Raw genomic sequence first — 23,931 nt, 5'->3', positions numbered from 1 at the left:
TTCTTCCACATCTTCCCCGCTCAGCTTCACCAATACAAAGCATTTGCCAGGACAGTCTGAAATGGGTCAGTCTGAACTTACACTAGAGTAAGATGAAGCTAATAAACTGAGCATGATGCTGAGCAGAACAGGTGGTTAAAAAGAAAAAGCCCACAGACATCAACTTACCTGAACATCTTTCTGACTTTGGTTTAGGTTTCCTTGGTGTGTCTCAGTCAGTCTTAGGCTTTACCACTTGTCTTTATTCTGCCAAGAATGTGAAAATTGTTGTCAGATTTTGTTATTAAAACTAGTGTGGGGCATTGGTAGCAACCACCAGAGCATTTTATACAGTGTGCTGTATCACTGGAAGGATCGCTTAAGAAAAATCAAGTGGGGCAAGAAGAACTGGGAGGGTGAAGGGAGAAGACCCATTTATCAACATCAGGTTGCGTATCAGGAGAGAAAATGAGATTTTATGCAGTCAGTATTTTCCCTGTCTCCAAGAACAACTTCCCACCACAAAATGCTCCCACCGCATAGTTCAGTCACCGTGTGTGATGCAGCAAGGCAGAGCCACATGGGGATGTGGAAGAGCAATCTACAGCACTGCACACTGCGCCTGGACAACGTGAAGCTCTCCAGAACAGCTGAGAATCTCACAGGCTCCATGGGGATGCTGTTGATGGAAGGCGGCCAGGACAAGTTTGGGGGAAAAGAAGAAAAGAAAGGAGTTACCAGATCATAATTAATCAGGCTGGAGATACAGGCTAGAGATAGCTTCCAATTTCTTAGCAGTGTTTTCCCCATTAAAGGTTACAGTTGCCTAAAAAAAAAAAAAATATCAAGGAGAAATTGAAACCTGTGAGAGACAACACAACACTAAAAAATGCACTACCATAGACCACAGGGCTATGTTACTGTAATGCGTGAGGACCTTTTCTTCAGGGTGTGAAAGCTTGAAACACACTGTGCCATTTTAAGCAGTCATCCTATTTTAATTGCTGGAGAGAAACTGCATTGTTGACTTAGCAACCGCCTGTACCAACACCAGTAAAACTGGAGAAACACCAGGAACCATTTTCTTTCCCCTTACATAATTAAAGGACATTTACAACCTCACCTACAAATTAAAAAAAAAACAAAAAACAAAACCAGGTTTGCTCAGGAAGAGAAATACACTGCATTTCACTACATTCATTTTAATTAGCAGCAAGCATATTTATCTATTATTTCATTTAGCTACTATGATGAGTTTGAGTCACTAACTACTTTTGAATTTCCTGTTAAACATTAATTTAGAGCAACATGGAATAATAAGACTCCTTCACTGGGACTTTCAGTTCCAAAATAGAACAAAGTAATTAACAGAATTGATTTATTCCGGTAGGTTTGCATTGCCAAGGTTTCTTTGAAAGCAGCCATGTTCATTACCATGTTGCATGGGAAGAAAAGAAATTGAATGAGCAGGAAAGAACTAATATACTTACAGGACTTGAAATTTGACTCATCTGGCAGCCAAAGCCATGTTCAAAGTTTTGTATGGATTTTTTTCTATTCATACTCTATATTGCTGCTTTATTGAGAGCAGATCTCTAGTTGTCAATGCAGGAAGCTTGCTTGTCAAGGGGATTTACTTGGAAATAGTGAAGTCGTGTTAAGATTCGTGGTGTCTTTTCCCAGTGAAAAAAAAATGCTGTTGGATGCGGCACAAAAGTTTTTCTGATTGCACAAGCTACACCCTTATTTATCACATGATAGTCTCCCAACAGCAATGCATCCTGTCAGCATAATACTCTGTGGCTATAAACTCATGTCTCATTCTACAGCTCACCATTTGCCTGTCAGAAAGAAGCAAACTCAGTGTTGTAAGGTAAGCCTTACATTCAATCAGCTGTAAAATCAGCCTCACCATCTTTTTAAGCTATTCACAATGCAAACTTTGGCTTCACTCTTCACGCTTTACTCTTAAGCCTTGCTCAGAATTGTACTTGCAAGTGCTTCCTCCATAAAGATCCCACTGCAGCAGCAAAACCCTCCAGACTCCTCACTCTGCATTGCTCTGCAATTCTTCATGTGCCAAAGAATTTTCTAAAGTGTCTTGAGTTATACATCAGAGCATGAGGGTACCAGAACATGCAGATAAATACAATGCCAGCACTTCTCAGAAATGCATTTACAGGTTGCTCTCAAAAGAATTTGCATCAGGATGCCCACGTTTTCATTTTCACCATTGACTGCACCCACATGAGCACACTATTTTCTCCCATCCCTTTCTTTATACCCATGCAGCATTCATCTAATCCAGAAATACCTCGACTCCTCCAGCCTGCCAGGTAAACGTAGCCTGTTTTCAAATATTTCCTTTCAGATGTCATAGCTCTGGTCTCTTCTAGTCTTAGTTTTTCTACTGTCCTTTTCACCTCTCCCCGAGAGATTTCAGTTAATTACAGCTCTTTCTTATCTGGTCTCTAGGAAGTCTCTCCTCTAGGTGTAGCCCTTGGTATTCATAACACATACTGATGCTGCACTGACTTTCCCTTGCTGTGGAAGGCTTAACCCTTCGGCCCTCTTCTCAGCAGTGCATCAGCAGGGGAAAAAAAAAAAAAAAAAGAAAAGAAAGAAAAAAGAAAAAAAAAATACATTTGCAGCATCCAAAAGCCCAAGAGTTGTTACTGCAGCAAAAAGAGTAAAGGTGAAGTGTCTTGCAAGGACACATGCCCTCCCTAAAAATAAAGCAGAAAGGTTGCAAAAAATGTTGGCAGAAACAAGTTTCACACACATTATCTGCACTTCTCAAACACAAGTGTAAGGTGTGGGTTTTTTGAAGAAAGAAAAAAAAATCCAGCACAATTCACTTTTTCCAAGTCTGTGCAAACTTAAGATTTCTTATTTTCAGCTGTAGTTTTCTTGTCAGTGATTTCGATCTTCCTTACCTGAAGACAAGCATTTAGCTCAGTTACTGTTTGTACTGTTGAAGTCTAATTTGCAGGCAAGTGCCCCGATTAATCCATGCTTTAGATACACATTTGGGGCTTATGTACTCATTATATTCAAAACAAAAACCCTAAAGAAAGGTTAACAAAAGCCTGGTGATAACATGCACCTGAAGGAAGTTAACATGTTACTAACTTAGTTCACAACTAAACACGACAAAGCCAACACTACACAGTTTCAATACAAGCAGCAATAGGAAAACAGTAACACCTAAGGCTTGATCGTGCAAATCCCTCAAGTCAAAAATCTTTAAAAAGGTTTTCAAGAGAACATTTTGAAAAAAAACAAGTCCACATCTAGAAACTCCATAGTTCCCATCTAAAAAGCAAACCCCGTAGAGTTTTTCGTGCTGCTTTACAGCAATTGGTAGAATACATACTAATTAAAGGGAAAATTCTCTTGGTTAGAGTTGGTCATTTTGCTGGAAAACCCCTCAGGTTAATTTCCAACATCAAAATTTGTGAATGCTTAGGCTGGTATTTTTCAAGTTTCTGACAAATCCTAGATGAAATTACAATACTGAATGCCTCCTTATGAACTTTTTTCTTTTTTTTTTTGAAGATAAGGAAGCATAGGGAAAAATGCATGTGAAAAAGCGTTCACAGAAACAATTACATTTTGCTAGCCCTGAGACGCAGATTCCCCCCGTGCATCAAAATTCTTGGAAGGATATCTTTAGACAGGGATGGCCATTCATTTTTCATCCAAATTTTTTTCCAGTATTCAGCCAACTTCTGTCCTACTAAGCACAGAACTAAATTTGTAAGGCTTCAAGATGTAAAAGTCAGAAAACTGATTCTTAGCTGCTGCCATTAAAGAAGCATCAGATGGAGCCTTCCAAAGTGACAAGCTCTACCTAAATGACCACCAGTGAAATCTGTAGTTCCCTGCCTGCCAAGTTTTCAAACTACAGACAAAAACAAAGTCAAAAAGCTTCTCTCTCTTCATGCAGCATTCAAGCTCATTTCAGCTGAAGGCTTGTTTGCTTTCAAAGGAACGTAGTGATTCACCAACTGCATATTCTGCTTATGGAACAGCTTCCATAGAAAGTCATAGTTATGCTAGTTTCAAGTCCTGCTAATCTAGCATTAAATTTTATAGAACAAAATTGCAGGTTGACCTTTTTCAGCTGATCGGGCTTACTGGCATTCATTAATTTCCAAATCCTCACCATCTTCTTAGGAGTACTAATGAAAATTTAGAAGCCTTATCTAAAAAAGAATGATGCATCTTGTGCACAGGAAAATGCACCTTGTGTAGATACTTACATACATGATGTGCCAGACTGACAGTTTTTCCAACTCACTTGACAAAAAAACTCAACCAAACAAAAAAAACCCAACACACCCCACTGAGTGAAATCTTGACTTCAGAAATCAATGATAAAACTCCCATTGATTAATTGTGACCAAATTTTCAGTTATGTGCCATGGACAGAAATATCCCTTTAATTTGCTCCCAGTAAGACATGAAAAAATTAGTTTAAGCTTTTTTCCACCCACACAGCTCCCATCCAGAACCTTTCCTAGACCTCATATTTAATTCAAGAGGTTTCAATGTTTTATTTAAACGCGTTAGAGAAAATTCATGAACAATTCCGCATTTGGTTTGCTAATCCCTTCACGCATATAGGAAGCTCTTCATAATATACTAATCAGTACTTTTTCTCTCCAATACAGTAGATCTGCAAAAATAGTTGTTACTGTACTATGGGAAACTGTGAATTTTAATACTAAATTACTTCAACTTTCAATGTATTTAGTTACTTTTTTGTTCTTACTACAAAACCCAAAATGGAAAAAAAGACATGAAATCATGTTGTATTGAAGGTTTTATTGATGGCTAAATTGCTGTCACTCAAATCAGGCATAGCACTTTAATTCTTACCTAACAGGACTAAAAAGAAACTGGCTATTAAAGATTTACTTCTGTAAGCCTTTAAGTTGCCAAAGACAAACTGTTCTGCACAACTTTCATGCTGCCAGCAAATGACAGCATGCTAGCTGCATAGCTTACATGGGATGCTTTAGTATACAGCAAAGAGTGATCTTAAAATTTATCACTTTTACCAGTTACACCTTTTTGAATTATGTTACAAACAAAAAACATTTTCTTACTTCTCTGCAATTATGTACAGTATAAAACAAAACAAGCTTTGTGGCAGAAATGTGTGTGATTTGATCACATACAGAAGACAACATCAAATTTTATGAAATAAATGACAATAATTATTTTCTGAGATTAGACTCCCGTTCAAGATTACTTTAACTGACACTGCAGTGTGACACTTTCCAGAAGCACGGAAAATACATTCAATGGACCAGATCCTCCTCTTTTGCTTCACCTTATGACTTACATGGACAAATCTAATGTCACTGAATATCCTACACAATCAGGTATATGTCTATCACTATCTAGGCTTATTTTGCACTAGAGGAGCACTTAACTGAAATCTGATAACCTTGATGTGTCATAAATAATACTTACAGAAGTATATGTGATAATATTCACATTACTGTCAAGTGAAAGAAAAAACTGCTGGGAAGAAAATGAACATGCAAATCAAATGTTAAAGAATACAATTTAAAAAAAAAAAAAATCACACTTAGAACTAGGACAGTGTATTATAAAGCCAAAAAGGAGAAGCACTATTCCAAATATTGGTGCACAGCCTTTAATTTCCAAATAAAATCTTTACCCAGGGCACAAAGAATGCTCTGGCAACCACTGCCCCATGCTAGCAGATGCCTGCAGAAGTCCAGGGAAGAAACAGGTTCTGCAGGAGACTTTCTGATCTCTCCTCAAAGCGATAAACAGTGGAATAAATGCAGTTTTTAAAGGAAAGTGCCAGTACAGAGACGTGCTAGAAATGTGAGCCAAACCCTCTAATTTCCCCTTCCTGATTCCAAATTACCAAAAGACATAGACACTTAAAAAAAAATAAAAAACCCCCCCAAACAAAAAAAAAAAAGTCATAACAACTTCACCCCCTTTCAAGTAAGTTATTCCTCTCCACTCTGGTTTCCTACAGAGGATTTGACTGTGAACAAGAAAATTCTGTATAACACCAATAATTCATTGATTTCTGGAATGAAGCATTAGCAGCAGTATAAAATACACATAAGCCACAACCTGTATTTTTCCCCTGTTATGTTAATTAACAGCTGTAATAAAGATCTAGAAAAATTCAAATTATCATCCAAATAAAAGATATTTAATCCAACTTGTAAATACCAAATAATTCCCTCTCTTTTTTGTGAAGATGCTTCAGACAATAGCTGTCAACCCAAATTCAGTTATTTATGCAGCATGGACTCCCTTAAAATTACCTTGTCAAACATTCAAATTACAAATACAAGACCTCCTGTGCATCATAAAAGACAAGACAAAATTTCTCATAATATAAACAACACTTAGTTTTAGTAGCTTTTTGTAAGTTACATTGCAAGTAACTCCTTTCTCTAACATAAATCCCAGATTTGAAAGAAGTCAGACTGGCAGAGAGTAGAAATAATTATTGTGAACTGCTTGCTATCAATGCTGTGACCACAGAACAATTCTCAGCATCTACCCAGCATGAAACTTGCCACCGCAGCTATTAACACGAGTACCAAAGTTGCCAACTACTGAATGGCTTGATAACTTAAGTCGTCGTCGTCCCCCCTCCCCCCCAAAGTACTTTAGAGCAGCACAGACATCACAGATAAGCTGTAGCAAGGAGGCTTACATGCTTACTGCTTGTTATGTGGCTGTTTGTAAACACAATGAGGTCCCTTCATGAGTACGAATTATCTTTCGGTAATTTTTTTTTATTTAAATCCCTTCATAAGATCATAGGGAGACAGCAACATGTAAAATTAAGGCTAGAATGACTTAAGAGCTTTTCCTCTTAGAGCTCAGTTTTAAAAGTTCGCTGTACTCTAATGTCATATATGATTTGGGTAAATGGGAAAAACAGGTGATTTACAAAGAAAGTCAACTGGTCTTAACCTTGTAGCAACTGAACAATAAGACTTGACAGTGGTCCTTCCTATAGAAAGTCTATTCTGAAATGTAACAAGTGAAGATAAGTAGTTGCATATGAAAACTTTCCTAGGCAAAGAAACACTTTGAAGATCCATTTCATTCAATAACACAGCACTGTCAACGCTCAGTGGCTGTGTTTATAAAACAAACTACATTATTATTATATTGTCCCACTTCTTTCTTGATTACTCTATTATGCTATAATTGAGTATATATACTGTTCCATTACAGTACATACTTAGCACATGTACAGTAAACAATACTGGTCTAAAATCTAAAAGTGTCACTCAAGGAATTCCCAGTAGGTGGCTTCTGTGCATAAATTTGCAATTAATTTTTGGAGTCAAGCAAGGGTCTTCCAGAAAACCTGGCTCATCAAAATATTTTTAGACCTACACTCAATAGATTCATATAAAAAAAGTGATGACCTGCACATCCACCCTTTTCATGAACTATATGTGCTCCACAAAGAGAAAGTTAACAGCTGCAACTGGTTTGCTGGGATCACACCGAAAAAAAGACAAAAGGACAGAGAAATAAAATTTATTATAAAACATGTTGAAATAGCAATGACTGAGCTGACTTCCTGCTCTGCTGGTCTAGGCAGAACAAAATGTGACTGAACACTCTCAGGAAAGCCAAAACAAAATCACAGCATAAGTATGTTGCCACATTAAAAACGCTTTCTCTTGATAATTTCTGGTTTCCAGCTGACAGGATGAGTTTCTTCAGTCTAAAGAGAAAAAAGAAAAAACTCGTAAGGATTATTTTAAACTTGCAATTCACCTGTAATTAGGGTTTAGTTTAAAATATTACTCACATAGTATATATACTCTATTTCATATGTACCATTATAATTACCTAATCTACTACGTAATTAATTTACCCAGATGAAATTTTATATCATCCCACTGTCTGAAGTACATGACAAGACTTGTTTGGGGTTTTTTTTTGTTTGGTGTTTTGTTTTTTGGTTTTGCAACACGGACAAAACTCAGGCTGCCAACGGCATTTCAGAAACAACACTGTAGTGATCAAAGCACAGGAACAGAAATTCCAGTGACAGTCCTTCCAGTGATATCTAAATCGGTATTGGCAGATACCACAGAGTCTACAGTTTGCCCAATTGCGAAATGGATTAAAACATTCCTTATTCCTTTATATTTAAGGGTTGTTCCAAGTCTAATTCAATGCAAAATTTCCAAGGCTTAATAAAGGTCCTTATATTCTTTATATTGAATGCATACTCCAATAAACTATACAATAATGTATTGTCTTCTCCATTAGTAAATGGATTCAGATTTGAGAATAACAGTTTGAAAATAAGCTCTTTACTCTGAATTCTAAAAATTGTCACGGCAAATAACAAATCTAGATCATATACAGAAGTACAATAAATCTTTAAAATGTAATCTTTTTGCTAATTCCCATGTTTACAACCACACACAATCCCCTACTGGCTTCAAAACACAATGTACATTATTGTATTAAGATTTCTCCAAAGTGTATTACAAAGGACTTTTGCAGAAAAGTTGATGGACCTGACACTTATTTGTACTATAGCATATAATAAGAAATTAGGATTGCAGAAACTAGCTGCTGCCCTTGTAACATTATTACACACTGCTTTCAAACGTTAATAAAATGGATTACACAAGTCTGTGCACACCCCTTACTGATATGTGTAACATTTGTTTGAAATCTGTTGATTTCATGAAAATACATTAAGACAACACTTGGACATACCGCAGTATCATCTTCTTTGTATACTTTTATGGTTTTATCAGCTTCAGCAGTTAGCAATCTGCTTTCTGACTGGTCAAAAACACAAGCAAATATTCCTGATTCACTGTCCAAAGAGCCTGGCTGTACAGCTGCATGTACTCTCTGAAAATTGTATCCAGTTCTCCAGTCCCAAAGATGCATAGTACCATTATCAGCTAAAACAGACAAACATATTTAGTATTTTAACCAGTTAATTTCTATCAGTTTTCTAAAAACAGTATCATGAACAACTAGTTAATACATTAGGAATACATCAGCTATAACATTAATGTAGAATAGCTCAGTACACCCTACAAGGTTTCCCATTTTCTACTGCTTTCCTTCTTAGTTAAGAAAGGCTGATCTTGTTTAAGAAGGCTGATGAAAACTTCCTCAGAATTTCATCCAGTTTTGCATCAGAGGGATGATATACTACATCACAAGGCAATTGCGGCAAGTTGCTGTGGAAGCAAAGTAAGGACAGGCATTCTGAATATCAAGCTCCCTGTTCAGTACCTCCACTAAAATTGAACAAAGAGGTATCATCCTGTCAAACAGATGACAGACATTAAACAAAGCTGTAATGGGATATAGGCTCAACGTTTGCAGAAGTTCTATTTCAAATACAGATAAAACCACTGCCAGTATTACTACTAGTGCTACCGGGTATTCACAGCAATCTAAACTCTGTATTCAGAAGGATGCTCTCACAGCAATTTTTCAGTTACAAAAACCCAACCCCTTCCCAAAGCATTATCTAGCCACAACACATCTACTAGAAGTTTCTCCACAGCTGCCAGCTAGACAAGAAATCCACATGTTTCAAGAAGGGTGCTTCTGCAGTAAAATACTCTAAGGTAACCTCAACTATTTTAATTCAGCATCAACTTCTTTGAAGTTGCTGTAGATAGCATGAGGATGTAAAGGAGGGGGGAGTCAATATTCAAGTTTTAATTTTTAAAAAACTCACAAATAGTGTTATTAAAACTATAGGGGGTTTTTATGTGGAAAAGGAACAAATTTTTCTAAAGCCTTAACTACTACTAACACAGAAGTATCCTACAAAGATATTCTAGAAGAGTCTTCAAAATAATACAGAACGAGTTACAAGACCAGTCCAGTTATTTTGTAATGTTCTTGCTCTCACTATGAATGCACCAGTTGTCAGATAGAGCTTTATCCAAATTTTAAAATCAAGGGCCACTGTTATGCATACTTGAAAACATAACCAAGGTAAGCTGACAATATAATTGGCTATCTTCCAACTCCTGCTTAGCACATTTCCATTTTTTTCCACATCCTCAGCCTACATAACATACTGTATCAAACGGGACCAAGAGCACATGGGACCAAATGGGACTAAACACATTTCAGTATTTCAAGTGCAACTTAATTGTTACTTTTTTTTGTTATGGACTGGTTACAAATAGAGAAATGTTCTTCATAATATCTGCTTCTGCAAACTCATGGAACCCATCTTAAACTGTTTTATCACATGTGATGCTATGAATTAAGTCCCATACTTCTTTACAACTACCCAAAAGATTAGACAAGCAAAACCAAGAGGTAAAAACTCAGGCTCTGCAAAGTTATATGGAACAATACATTCTAGCCTCTTAATTCACTTTCCTCTGACTGCTAGAGTTCTCTCAGGACAATCTCACAATTAAACAACTGGTCTACTCTGAGATTTGGGTTTAACCTCCTCCTTTAACTCTGGTTTCCCATGCAATCTTGGACTCTAGGGCTCAGCTCTCAGCCATAAAATTAGGACTCCCTGTTTTCCACACTATTTACTCATTTCCCATTTATAACAGCATATACTTCAAAAACACACTTAAAATCTCCCTCCTATGTAGACACAGTGCCTTAACAAAAAGATCTGAATTCAGCTGGGATTTCTAGAAGCTACTTTCAAAAAAACTTGTCACTAAAAAAGGCCTACATATGTACTTTGTATTGTACAAACATAGAACTCAGAAACATCATAGATTATGTAGTAACACATACTCCCACCAAAATATTTCTTAACTGATATATAGAAAAAGGCAACCTGCAGTATGAGATAATAACTGTTCTTACATAAAATTATTCACGATCAGATGCAGTAAGCATTCAGTACAACTCAGATACATGAACACAAACTAGTAGTCCCCAGAATCTGGGGGCTCACAGACCACTAACAATACTTTAATGTATCAGATGATTATTAAATTCATGAAGCTTTTAAGTGAAAAAATTAAATCGATGCGTCACAAAGGACACAAAATCCTCCCTGAATATATGTAGGCACACTGGAGCCAAGTGGCTAGTTTCTTAATTCCAGAACACTTGAGCGTACAGTATTGCTGAGTAAACATGGTTTTGATTCATAGGGCCAAATAAAATTAGGAGATTAGCTATCAATCTTTTAAGCGATACAAAGATAACATCAGAAAATGCATGCAAGAAACTTCGAGACAACAGAACCAATGCATTTGAGCTGCATAAAAACCAGGGCAGAGATCACATTTAAAGGGTACAGCAAGCTTTAGCAAGATGTTTCTATATCCTCTATCCATTCTCACTGCATCAACATGTTACTAACAGAGAGCAGCTAACAGCGAGCCAGAAGTCTCCAAGGCAGCTTCCAATTTCCTCACCGCTCCCAAGGGGACACTAACAATTCAGACTCAGATCATAGCAGATGGACTCGGGAGCCTTGCAGCAGTAGCCAACTGAAAAGAGGAAACCTCTTCCCTGCACCACATTAGAAGTCCTTTCAAACACATTTTTGTGCATGCAGCTCAGTAACATCCAAGAAGATATAAGCAGCCCTACTCACTATGAAATGAAGTTGTATGCCGTAGCAAGCTTACAGGCCCAGATAAAGGAGAGCTCAGCAGGCATCTTTAAGGACTTCCAGCCATGTATACATAGGGGAGCGGAAAAGGGAAATATGAACATGTATTTCTCATTTTACCTCCTGAGACCAGAACACCATCGGAATTTACAGCCAGCGTGTTGATAATAGCATTGTGACCAGAGAGGTTTTGAATGAAATTTCCATCTGGGAATTTCCACTGCTTAATATTATCTGGAGAACCAGATGCAAATGTGTAACTGAAAGAAAATAAGGACAGTATATTAAAGTTCAAAACAGCTGTAGGGATAGCATACATCCTACACTGCAACTAGCATTTAACAGTAGTGTCAAAGTTACTTATACTAAAACCGCTTTTCTGACATTTTTACTTTGCATAAAATGAAGCAACTCTATGAAGCCGTGAACTACCCGTTTCCTTCCTGCTCCATAGACTACCTAAACTTTATAAATCCTACACCATATAGGAAGTTAATATGCAAATAAACATTAAAAATGCACATTAAGTTATCGTCAGTTGTATTCTGGCAAATTTTCATGTTTAAGGGCATCATCAGCACAGGTATCAGGAAAAGAAACAAAGCACAAAACCAGTATTGGCTAGTCCTCTAAAACTACACAACCAAGGATAAAGCACTGCAAAAAAGTGAACTATGAAAGATCATTTGTTTTACTAAGTTACCATAAAATAATCAATTCCCTCATTTTAACACATGGAAGCAGTTAACAAGGTTATTTGGGTAGCACATACAAAAGCCTGTAGGAATATTTTCAGTTGCCACAACATCTAAGCGATTTGCTGTCTACTTAACAGATTCTTCAATAACAAAATAGATTATTAGGAAAAAAATACTGAAATATTAAAAACTACAGAAATACTGAAACAAAAAATACTAGGCTGACAGTTGCTACTGCTTGATAAAAACACTTCAAGTTTTTTTCAGAGGTATGATTGATGAATCTGAAGCCAGATTTTTTTTTTTTTTTGGCAGAATATAAGAAAAATAGGTTTTTTTTCTGCTATAGCTAACAGGGATAGCATGAGTTTTTTATAATTTTTCAGACACACAGATTGGATCTGAACTGATTCATAAAGATTCTGAGCTTCTGCACTGACAGAATTTCATCTTAAGATATAGAATGTGCAGAAGTACTGCAGTTCTATGTGAATTCCTTTTCTCCATTGTTTTAATGGGGATTTATCTGAACAGGCAACTGTTGATATATCAAAATATAGTATCTAAGTTCAGAGTACTTCCAACAACACCTGCTTCAAAGATTAAATACTCACAAGAAGTTTCTTTTTGAGGTCAGTTAGATTGAAGTGTCTTGTGCAGTGAAACACATATTCAAAACAATCCTTTTGTATTAATCACTGCCTCCTTTAGCATTATTCAGATGTGCCACTTTACAACATTACTTCACTTTCTGCTAACAATCATTCAGTTACATATTTATTATTAGCCTTACAAGCCCAGCATCTCTGGTTTCTCAAGGACTGCATCACAGGCACATACATAAGAAATTCTGTGGGATATAAGACATTCTCAGGATTGCTAATGTACACCAGTGCCAATACTTGGGGAGCACAATCAGTGTAGTAAAGGTATTTGAGAAGTGATATGTACATTTTTACAGCATTCTAAGCTCCTTAGTTTTTCATATTATTTTGCCCTACCATTTAAAATTATCACTCACATTGGCTGTCACCACACAATGTTGTGAACTGTGAAAGTGTAAAAGAATGAGGGAAACGTACTGTCTTGGATGTAGCACTACTGCTCTTACAGATTTCTTGTGATTTGTCAAAGTAACACGAGTTTTTCCTGCCACCAAATCCCAGAGCCGTATGGTAGTATCATGACTGCCTGCAATGAAAAGAAAATAAAAAATGATAGAATCAGCATGATGGTTTCTATTATCATTACCATTTTGACATGGCAGCCAAAACTTTTGTATCTGAAAGAGACAAAAATATTGTTAATGTTTGTTACAAAAATATGATACTAATGCCACCTCAGACAAGAAAGATGCTGGATTGTAATAGTCCCATGCAGTTTGAAATTCAAGGAAACCTAAGTAGTTACACAACAAGGCTAGATTTTGACATAACAGGAAAGAAAATAAACTTCATATTTAGCCATGGTACTGGACACTTCTTAACTGAATTGGGGAGAACTGTGGAATATCACAGAAAATGCAAGTCTCAGTACATATTACAACAAAAAACGTAAACACCAGAAACAAAGGAAGTGCAGAAAAACTTTCAAACAATGCACAGCTATATTTGCTTAAACATACCATTAATAGCATGAAATAACCACTGCATGGCCCATTTTCAAGAGAAAACTAATAAGGGAAATTGAATAAATTAACAAAGATAACATTATGGACCTCACATAATTACTGAACAAATACATTCATGATTATGTTTTACAATCATATTACTTGTGAAACCATGCCCACTATACCTGTAATAATTTGTGGTTCTGCAGCTTGGCACTTCACTGTCGCTACCGCATTTGTGTGCCCCGATAGTGTGTGCACGCTGGCTTTCGTCCTCACATCCCAAATCTATGAATTCACAGTAAGTCAGTCACAGAGGTCAATAACAGGTGCATATTAAACATATTTTAGGCACTGTCACTGATTACATGAATTCCTTGCCACAGTTCTACAGATTAAACAATGGTATTTAGGTTTTTTTCATCCAACAATTAATCACACAACGGCATCAGCTGGCAAATTTCAAGGGGAGCACAGAGCTTGCCACTGAATTTCCAGACATACAGATAAGTTAAAGTCACCATAAAACCATACCATCTTCTAAATATAGCAAACTGATCCTATATACTATGTAGTCTACCTACTAAGTTAAGAAATAAAACATTCTCCTGAAGTGACACTGCATTTTTGCATATTCGGGCTTCAGTTTTTATCAACAATGGAAGACAAAATTAACATAAACCATCTTACTATTTTCATCTTGATTCATGGTAACTTTTGGTAAGTATTCACTTTTACAAATAGAAGATGTTGAAACACATTGACATATCAAGATGTTAAAACATAACAATGCTATACTTACTCTTGCTGTTGAATCTCTGCTACATGTTACCAGTACATCTATTGTTGGATGCAAGTCTAAACCATAGACAGCACTTAGATGACCATGGTAATGTCTGATAACCTAGATGAATAAAAAAACCGCACACACAATAACTGAATATTTGAAAGAATATTCTAAATGCTTTGATTTTTATATTTGCCACCACCAATTAATTCCAACTGAAGACACTACAGCTTACCTTATTGTATTCAAGATCCCAGCATTTCACTTGTTTGTCTTCTCCACAAGAAAATAGGTATGGACTTCTTGCACTTACTATCACCCCTCGTACAGTACTGATGTGTCCCGTCAAAGACAATTTCAATTTGCCACTAGCAAGGTCCCAAATCTGCATCAAAATAGGTATTTTGAGGTAGAGAGGTAAAAGCTACATAGTGATAGTCTGGGTAAACAGCCCAGATGTAACTGATACTGTTGCATTTTAAGTTAAAAATTACAATAAACATTTGCTCTCCAGCTACTACTATGTAATAAATGAAATCTCAAGGAGTAATACTCCACAAATCCTTTATGACTAGGTAATAAAAATGTTCTACAGTTCATTACTCTGCAAGCAGTAAGCAAGAAATTGCTTCCAAGGGCTGAAGACATTTTTAAGTAACAAGAGAACAAAAAAACCACCCCCCACAAACTTTGTCAGTGACTTCTTGAACTTGTTACCTTTATGGTTCTGTCAGCAGAGCCAGTAACAAACCACTGATTTCCTGGTTCTACTGCAATACATCTCACCCAGCCTAGGTGACCACTGATAACCTTTAGAAAAAACAAAATTTTTTCTAAATCAGAAATAATACACATATATCTGTCAATATAATTTTCATTCTCCAACACTGGAATTTGTTAGTGTTCACCAAGAAACACACGGTCCCCCAAAAGTCAAATGCAGAGTTAGAGCTGAAGAGAGCTTCATTTCTACTGTAGTTAAATGAAGAGACTACTAGAAATGTACATGTCATACAGCAGACTTGGGAACTTGCAATACAGAAATACCCTGTTCCTATAAGCAACTTTTTCAAATCCTTTGAGACTCCATAATACTGTGGCTCAACACCTGAGACTTTGCAGAGAAAGACTGTATTTAAGCACAAGTTCCTCATGCTGCTATATATTGCTTATACAAAAATAAAGAATAATTATATAAAATCTTAACTGTTAAATCACATTGCCATATAATAAGCTCTTAAAGCACACCACCACCTCCTTTTCCCCAAATAAGGGGTAATATGAGTGTGTCAGAAACTTTCTGGTAACAAAATACTGGGGACAGATCTCACAAGAAAAGCTCCACCAATACACGGCTTGCTTACAGCAGCCTTTCTGTTTCTCTAATTTCTCTGAAGTCAGACAACTAAAATCAAAACCCATATTTGGTTTCACTGGATGGCATATTTCATGTACCGTCATACAGCTCACTTCAAAAGATCTAAAACACAGCAAAAGTTCTTAGGCAGAAATAAGGCAGAAATACTTTGGAAAGCTAAAGTGGATTCTTCTCACCAGATGAGACCACAGCTGCATACATTTGAGATAGCTGTCTAGATTTCTTTATAGTCTAGGAATAGAAACAGGCATTTCCATGGGAGAAATCTAAGAAATAATTAATCTGACCTATTTTAAGTCCCCATCTTTCACAAATGGCTTTAAACCAAGCTTAGGAAGACCAGTTAAAGTGTAGATCTTAAGTAACAGATAAGATGAAACCCACGTTTGGTGTTCCAGCTATGCTCCTATTTCTGAGTTGCTTGAACAAGCTTTTGTCCTGTTGAGTAAGGATTTTGATAGCAAATCTCCACTAAAACTGTTTACACATAAAGTTAGTACAGTGACTTGAATTGTATTTACAGTCTCTCTCTAAAAAGAAAGTGCTCCTAACAAGTAGGCAATTTTCATTTGTTTACCTTCAATCTCTGATGGGTTTATTTTGGTGCCATTTTTTTCAAATGGCATTCGCCTTAATTTTTATAGAGAGCACATTCCAATACTCTGTATTTAGAAAACCTATATAATCCTTTGACCTCAAGTGTTTTTCAAAAAATTACTTTGAGATTAGCCTTAAGATTTATGACTAATACATCTCCTTCTGAAGATTTAAATGCCTATAAATGGTGCTATATTTAGATGAACAGCGCTAAAACAATACAATTCTGACACTAGAGCATGAGATTTTTAAATGTCAGGAAAGCCTAACATTCCTAAAATAATATTCATCCTTTCTCAGACAAAATATGAAATTGCTTAAATTTCATAGTAAGAATCAGCTCTTTTAGAAAAAAAAAAAGTACATGTTCAAACAGATACACCTGAAAAGTTAAAAAGATCTGAACCAATACATATACTTAGAGATTTCTCCTTCAACTCAGCTACCCTGCCATACTCATCACCAAAACGTTTAAAGATGCTATGAGATTTTGGGGCAATGGCCGCTATTACTCCCTAAGAAAATTAAAAGGTAAATTAGATTAATTCAAAAACAAGACTAGAAGTCAAGCCTTGACTGACTAGTCAAGTCAATCTAAACTGCAGAGATAATTTGTGATTGAAGTATTCAGCTTTTTTCCCCCCATTTTCATAGCAAGTAAAAGAAGTCTGGTTGACTCAGCCATTGACTGCCTTTAAGTGCTTTTGGAGACAATTTCATTACGTTAACACTGCTAGAGTATTTCTTTAACATTAGTTTCAAATTTTGCACCTTGTCTTTGAGTTCCTCTACCAAAGAAGCTGACTAGAAAAGAAAAAACAAACTCTGTAACGAATTTATCATAATACAGCTACACATATGTAAACAAAACAGTAAAATTAATAATATTCACAAAATAATTTGCTAAATAGAATGAAAAATATTTGTAATCTAACCTCTTTGTTATTTAAGAAGAGAGTGTGCATAAACAACTTAGTTGTGATCACTTTTCATTTGATTTCATTTTTATGAATGAGAAGAAAAATTATGCTTTGAGGTCTTTATAGAACATAAAACATTCATTTACTTTTATATGCATGTTCATGTCACACATCTGTAACTTACTCTGTACAGTTTCCAAGGTGGATGCCACTGAGGTTTGGGCATGGTTGGAGCCTTCTTTGCCATTAATGCAGAATTTTTGTTTCCACCAGCTTCCACCATAGCCTGTAAGTTAAAAGGAAGGTTACTCTTATGCTTTATAACTTACCTCTCCTTAAAAACTAAAGCCTTCTTGCTCTGATGTCTCAACACTGATTAAATTTAGTCAGTCAGGAGATCTCCACACAACAGACAAATGAATCCAGAAGCAATCTGGTGAACACTAAGTACTTTCTACATTAGATGTGCAACAAACTCACCACAGACATCCCAGGAGGCTGCGAACGCTCAGATATTCCAGCATGCCTGTAAATATCACCCACACCAGCAGCTGTCCGATTTGCATCCAACCTAGGTTGAATGAAAATGGTCGATGAATTGGAATCAACTTTCTTTTACTAAGTGATAAGGTATCACAGGGCTGCATCCAGTCAAGTGTTGTACACCTCCACAACCTCTCTGGGCAACCTGTTCCAGTGCCTGACCACCTTAAGGTAAGAGACACGCACAAAGCCTCACTTTTTTCTCTTCTATCTAAACAGAATTTCCCCTGTTCCAACTTCTGCTCATTGCCTCTCGTGACATCCAAGAAAAAAAAAAAAAACAACAGCATACAGAAAAATGATGCCTGGCCACACTAAAAGTAGTTTCTTTAAACATTTTATAAATTAGAACATTCAAAATACTCAAAGTAGCTCTCATCCTGACTTCTGTGTTTTGCCTTGAAATTCCCATAGATAACAAAAGTGTTAATGAAGTAACACAGCAGTACCTGGACTGAGAAGCAGGAAGTGCTACGGCTAAGGACTGTGCTGCAGATTCACTAGGCATCCTCTGGACCTTAGTATCTGCTGTCAGAGCCACACCTTGAAAGAAAAAAAACAACCACAACACAGTAAAAGCAAAGACAACTCTATTAAAAAGAAAATCCAGAAAAGTATATCATACAAACGTATATACATACACACACACGTACACCTGCAAACAAGGGCTTGTCACACCCCGTAATATTAAATCCCAGCATTCAATGACATCATTTCTCACATGCAAGTCAAATCTACTGAAATTTTTATTTTGGCCCAAATCCTTTCTATCCTGATTCTACTACATACGTAGGTACAAAATTTCTACAGTAAAAACCAGGATTATTCTGTCATTTGAAACAAAAAAGTCTAACTAGGAGCAGCATCCATCTTTTTATCTAGCTTCAACTACTATGGAAATCTCTACACAGTGGCTGGCATCATGCAGTGGTGCCAGAACTACAAAAGGCTTAGTCGTGCTGAAGTGAGAATTTCAGACTACAACTTATGATTTATAACCCCATCCTAGGAACAGATAGCTTTTTTTTTTTTTTTTTTAATTTAAGAACTCTTTGCAAAGTGTAGTTTTGGTGCACACTGGTGAATTTATCCCATTTCTCTATTTCTTTTCCTAACCAAAGTTCTGGCAGTTGACAACAAAAACAATATTTGGGTGAGATGCCCAAGTTAAAACAAGAAACAACAGAGAAAGAAACCTAATTTTTAACCCCAACATATCTGATTCTATAAAAAGAACACTGAACTTGAAGAAACCTCTATGAGCAATTCTTGACACTGCAGTTACAGGGAACTATGCACATTTCTTTAATGGCTGAGGGTCTATTGAACACTCACGTTTCTTAACTTACAAATCAAGCCACAACAGATTTTCCACCATACTTGTAATAAACTTAAGCACTAACAGTAAAAGATCAACAGCTAAAACTAAACCGCCACAAGGACAGAGCAGGATTGATCAGTAACAGTGACAATTAGCAATAGCCAATGTAACAACACAGAAACATAACCTTTCCAAGCACAGACAAAACCAAATGACACTAAAATTAGACCCTAATGTCTCCTTCTCAGAGCAAGGCAGTGATACCTACACCTTTCTGCTCTGATGATGACAAGCAGGACACACTCCCTCTTGTCATTCAAAGTCCTTCCAGACGGACACCCCCCTCCTTGTTCACAACAAAATTCTAAGAGCAGCTCTGCCACAACAGTGGAGGCACCAGAGGTCTGTGGGTCTCAGCAAGCTCTCCAAGAGAAAGGGGACCACAATATCAGAGAGGCGATTCCTAGAACATCTTTATGATGAAGTTACCATGGGAGGTGAAATCTCATAGAAATGCATGACCGTCTCACAGCAAGCTCACATCCACAGAGGCTTAGTGAAAAGCCACTGCATCTGTACCTAAATCCTCCTACCTCCTATCCCAAAACATTTATCAGCCACAAAACTCTATGCATCAATACTATGGAAGACTTGAATGGCATTTCCCACTACTTTTAGGTATGGATTCACAGCAAGAAGAAGTCTGCTCCTCCTGCTAGGATGGAGGATGCCTTGTTCTTACAGGACACCAAAAACTGCACGCAAACGCTCACAGAATTTTACTTACCAGGCCCAGGTGGGTATGGATGTGTACCAGTTATCAAATACTCAAGTTCTTGTCCTAAAGAACAACAAAACATCGTATTAATAACTACATTTCGTACTGCACTGCACATGATGCACTCAAACAGGAATAGAGTAAAACAGAGCAGGTCATACATAGAAGAAACCAGCAACCACTTCTAACGTACTACACTTAGACGTTCCTTATTCTCATTAATTTCATTTATTCTGGTTATCTCAGTTTTATAACACTCAATAGTAAAAAAACATTTTTGAAATGGTGAGGCTACCTGTTATCAAGAAGGACTCTCAAGAGAAAAATCTTCATACTGTCAAAGATGCCTTTTGAAGTAGGTATCATGGAAAAGGATTCAAGTACACAAATAGCATGGGTGTCTGAAATGTAAGCTAGTCAAGACAACTGATTGTCTGTGGTATCAGAAAAGAAAGAGGTTGTTTTCTTCTTAAAAGATTTTTCATTATCTCTCAATGTCTTTCACTTTCAGAATACTTCCAAATAAAGTACCTTGGGGAAAAAAAAAATCTCAACTAAAATAAGGTGGTATTTGGCACTCTTTAGAAGAGAAGTTTTCATGTGGTATCTACCTAATACATACAGGTTTTATATATAACAAAACATAGATTGAAAAAACCTGCAGATTTAAAATAAAGAGTTATCTGGTTTAATAGTTCCACAGCTAAAGGAAGTCCGAAAAAAAATATCTATGAAACAAAATAAAAAAAACACCAAAACAACAAAAAAGCATGTCCTTGACCATCATGAACTTGTAAAAAGGAGAAATACATTACTCATCTTTCTCTAATACATAAGTACAGCACAAACTAATGTTACTGTAAAAATTACTCTTTTTACTAATGAATTACTGTAGAGATTTCACAGCACCCTATTACTCCTTTGTTAAAACAAACCTCCTCCTTGTTCTGAATCACTTGCCTCCTGTGGACCCTAGCAAGAAAAATACCAATCAAAAAAACCCATGTATCTTGATTTCCATATTTATCTCTGATGGATTAACATTGGACTGCATTCTTCAGATTTTACATCAGTGAGACTGTTACAAAAGAAAGGACAAATATACCACTAAGAGCAAACTAACCTTGATTTCCAGAATACTGTTTGTGTCCATAAGGATCCCCGGTGTTCGGGCCTCCTTTCTCTCTCAAGTTTTCTTTAAGAGTAGGCATGTGTAACACTGAGCCATACTCTGTACGCAGCTTAACTGCCATCTTTACTTTGTGACTGTTGGAAGAGTGAAGCATAATCCTGATTAAACCCCGATTTTTGAACTGTTATTAAGTTTTGAAATATTTTAGAGAAGGTTTTATACAACTTACTTTACAATTCTAATATTCTTCTTCCGTCAAGACTACACTGTTGACTCTATAGAAACATCTGAACTTCTGACTTGGATGGAATAATCACTAATGTAGTTTAAAACTTCACTGAGCGCAGTACTTACCTTTCTTCATCTAACGGGATAGGCTTGGCGTTATCAGCTACAAACATATCATGGGTTCTCTTCAAGGATCTGAACACAAGTGTGTGCACAGAATGCTTCTGGACTTCCTAAAATAAGTAAAAGAACATTAAAGTACATTTGGACATAATTAAATAAAAAATTGAAAACTGAAACATAAATTGACCCAAGTAGCAATTTCAGACTTCAGTACTGTTAGATGACGTAGCACCACTTAGTTCAGAGAAAACACCACTCCTGAGTTTATCTGTTAATTGCTTTAACTCAGTGTTTACTCAAAATAACACTCCCTTTCTTGGAAACTGCCGAGACATTGAAAAGCAAGACAAAAACCATGATCAAACTTTTTGCACCAGCATCTACATGACAAAAGCATGAGTGTGCAAGCTTTTTCCCCTCAGCCCTTCCAGTTCTGTTTTTATATGTAGGCAATAAAGTAACCAATTCCGAAAACACTCCTGTAAATTTTATTTCAATGACACCATAAAAAGAACAAGGGCAACCATCAGCTTCCGTGCACAGTGCCACTTTACCTAAGCACAGCACAGTTTACTGAGAGAAAACCTGGGATCAAACCTAACAAAATTTGTTTTCCTTTTATAATTTTTGTTTGTTACTATGAGCAAAACATTCTTAAAATCCCATTCAGGAACTAACAAGCAAAATTTAAAAGCTATTAACTTATACAGAATATTTGCTTACCAACAGTACAATTCATTTTTTAATTAATATTTTCTTCCCAATGGACAAAAAAAATTGTTGGAAATCTGAGCCTCCTTGCTTAGGTACAAAGCCAAAGCTCTCTGCATGACTGTATGTTCTGTATGTCACGCAAACAATGGCAACAAACTGGAAGCAACATTACTAACTTTTGGCATTGGATATCATCAACTGCCCAGCCTTCAAGATTCATTACACAGGTGCCTTCCCTATTAAGCTCTCTGTAGGTTCTGTTTTCCTGCTCTGGAAGTTGTTTGTCCACTCACTGACCCACTCTGCAGTGGCTCTTACCCTCCCAACTCGGTAGCACCTACACAAAGGTTTTTGCTCTTGCTCAGTGAGTTGCTGCAAGCTCCACGTATTAAGTGAAAAAAACCTGCAACATTTGGAATTGGGTTAGGAATTTCATACATCTGAAGAAAGAGATAAGAATTACAGCAGCTAATTACTATTCAACAACAGCAGCTGTTGAAATCATCACATGAGTAATAGGTAACACAATGCCTCCCCAACAGAAAAGAAGCATCTACAAATATTTTTTTGACAGACACTCTTCTGTAAAAAGCAGCTAACAGTGTTGCATAGGGCAGCAGTCTTTGCACCTTCTCATATACTCCTGACAATGATACTCGCTTTTGGAAACACACGATATTCACCCCACAGTAACTACTCCACGGCCTATAAAACCAGCGACCTTCTCCCCAGCTTTACTTCCAAGCTCTCACAGAAAATCTACCACTTTCTTGACTAGCTGACAAAGACAGTAAGTCACTGGAGATTGGGCATCACAGCATCACTTCCCCAGACCCTAGCACCAATTCCACATCCGGCCTAAATCTGGCAAAGCAAAACCGCTGGCTGCTGCTGACTCCTGCCCAGGCCCACAGGGCCCAAGGACCCGCACCACGGCCCCCGCGAAGCAGAGGCCACAGCCCTCAGGCCGGCCAGAAACACCCCTCTCGCTTCCTGCGGGCAACTCGCTCTCCCCCAGGGCGGACCGGGCAGGGGCTGGGAAGCCGGAGGGACCGCCATGGCCTATGCCCACAGCAGCCCTTCCGTACCAAGGGGAAAGGGGGCGGGGGGCGCGGGGCGGCGCTCGGTGGTCCGCGCACGGCCTCCCCCCCGCCACCGCCCGGCCTCGGCTTCCTCACGGGCCCAATCCACCCCGCTGCCCCGGCACCGCTCCCTAGTCTCGCCCGGGACGCCTCAACGGCGAGGCAGGGAGGACGCGAGGGGCCCCGCGGCGGAGCCGACCGCCCCTCACCTCCACCATGGCGCCGGCGAACTCCCACCGCCGCCGCACTCCGCCAACCGCTATGGAGGCGCTTCCGGCGGCTAGCCCCGCGCCGCACCGGAAGTGAGACTCGTCACGAACGCGCGCCCAGACGGGCGCGCGCGGAGGGGCGGGTTAATAAAGGGGGGGCGGGGCTTACATCACCCCCGCGGCGCGCTGAGGGGCGCCGGGTCC

General features: G+C 37.6%; 1 protein-coding gene across 1 annotated transcript; it reads right to left on the bottom strand.

Moving 5' to 3' along the window:
* Positions 1-6,645: 6,645 nt before the first annotated feature.
* PLRG1 (pleiotropic regulator 1) lies at positions 6,646-23,776 on the bottom strand. The gene is made up of 15 exons (XM_010586112.1): positions 23,728-23,776; positions 21,726-21,832; positions 21,363-21,505; positions 20,249-20,302; positions 18,590-18,683; positions 18,078-18,168; positions 17,782-17,883; positions 15,420-15,512; positions 14,938-15,087; positions 14,718-14,819; positions 14,101-14,203; positions 13,389-13,497; positions 11,729-11,868; positions 8,749-8,942; positions 6,646-7,735 (listed from the first exon to the last, which is right to left on the bottom strand). Exons 1-15 carry the CDS (start codon positions 23,734-23,736, stop codon positions 7,676-7,678), a joined length of 1,551 nt encoding a protein of 516 aa, XP_010584414.1. The 5' UTR covers positions 23,737-23,776; the 3' UTR covers positions 6,646-7,675.
* Positions 23,777-23,931: the final 155 nt, after the last annotated feature.

This window comes from Haliaeetus leucocephalus, unplaced genomic scaffold (genome assembly GCF_000737465.1).
Source record: "Haliaeetus leucocephalus isolate CR32 unplaced genomic scaffold, Haliaeetus_leucocephalus-4.0 Scaffold140, whole genome shotgun sequence".
Taxonomy (NCBI): Eukaryota; Metazoa; Chordata; class Aves; order Accipitriformes; family Accipitridae; genus Haliaeetus; species Haliaeetus leucocephalus.
Note: the sequence above shows the minus strand (reverse complement) of the source record. Positions and strands in the feature narration are given on the sequence as shown.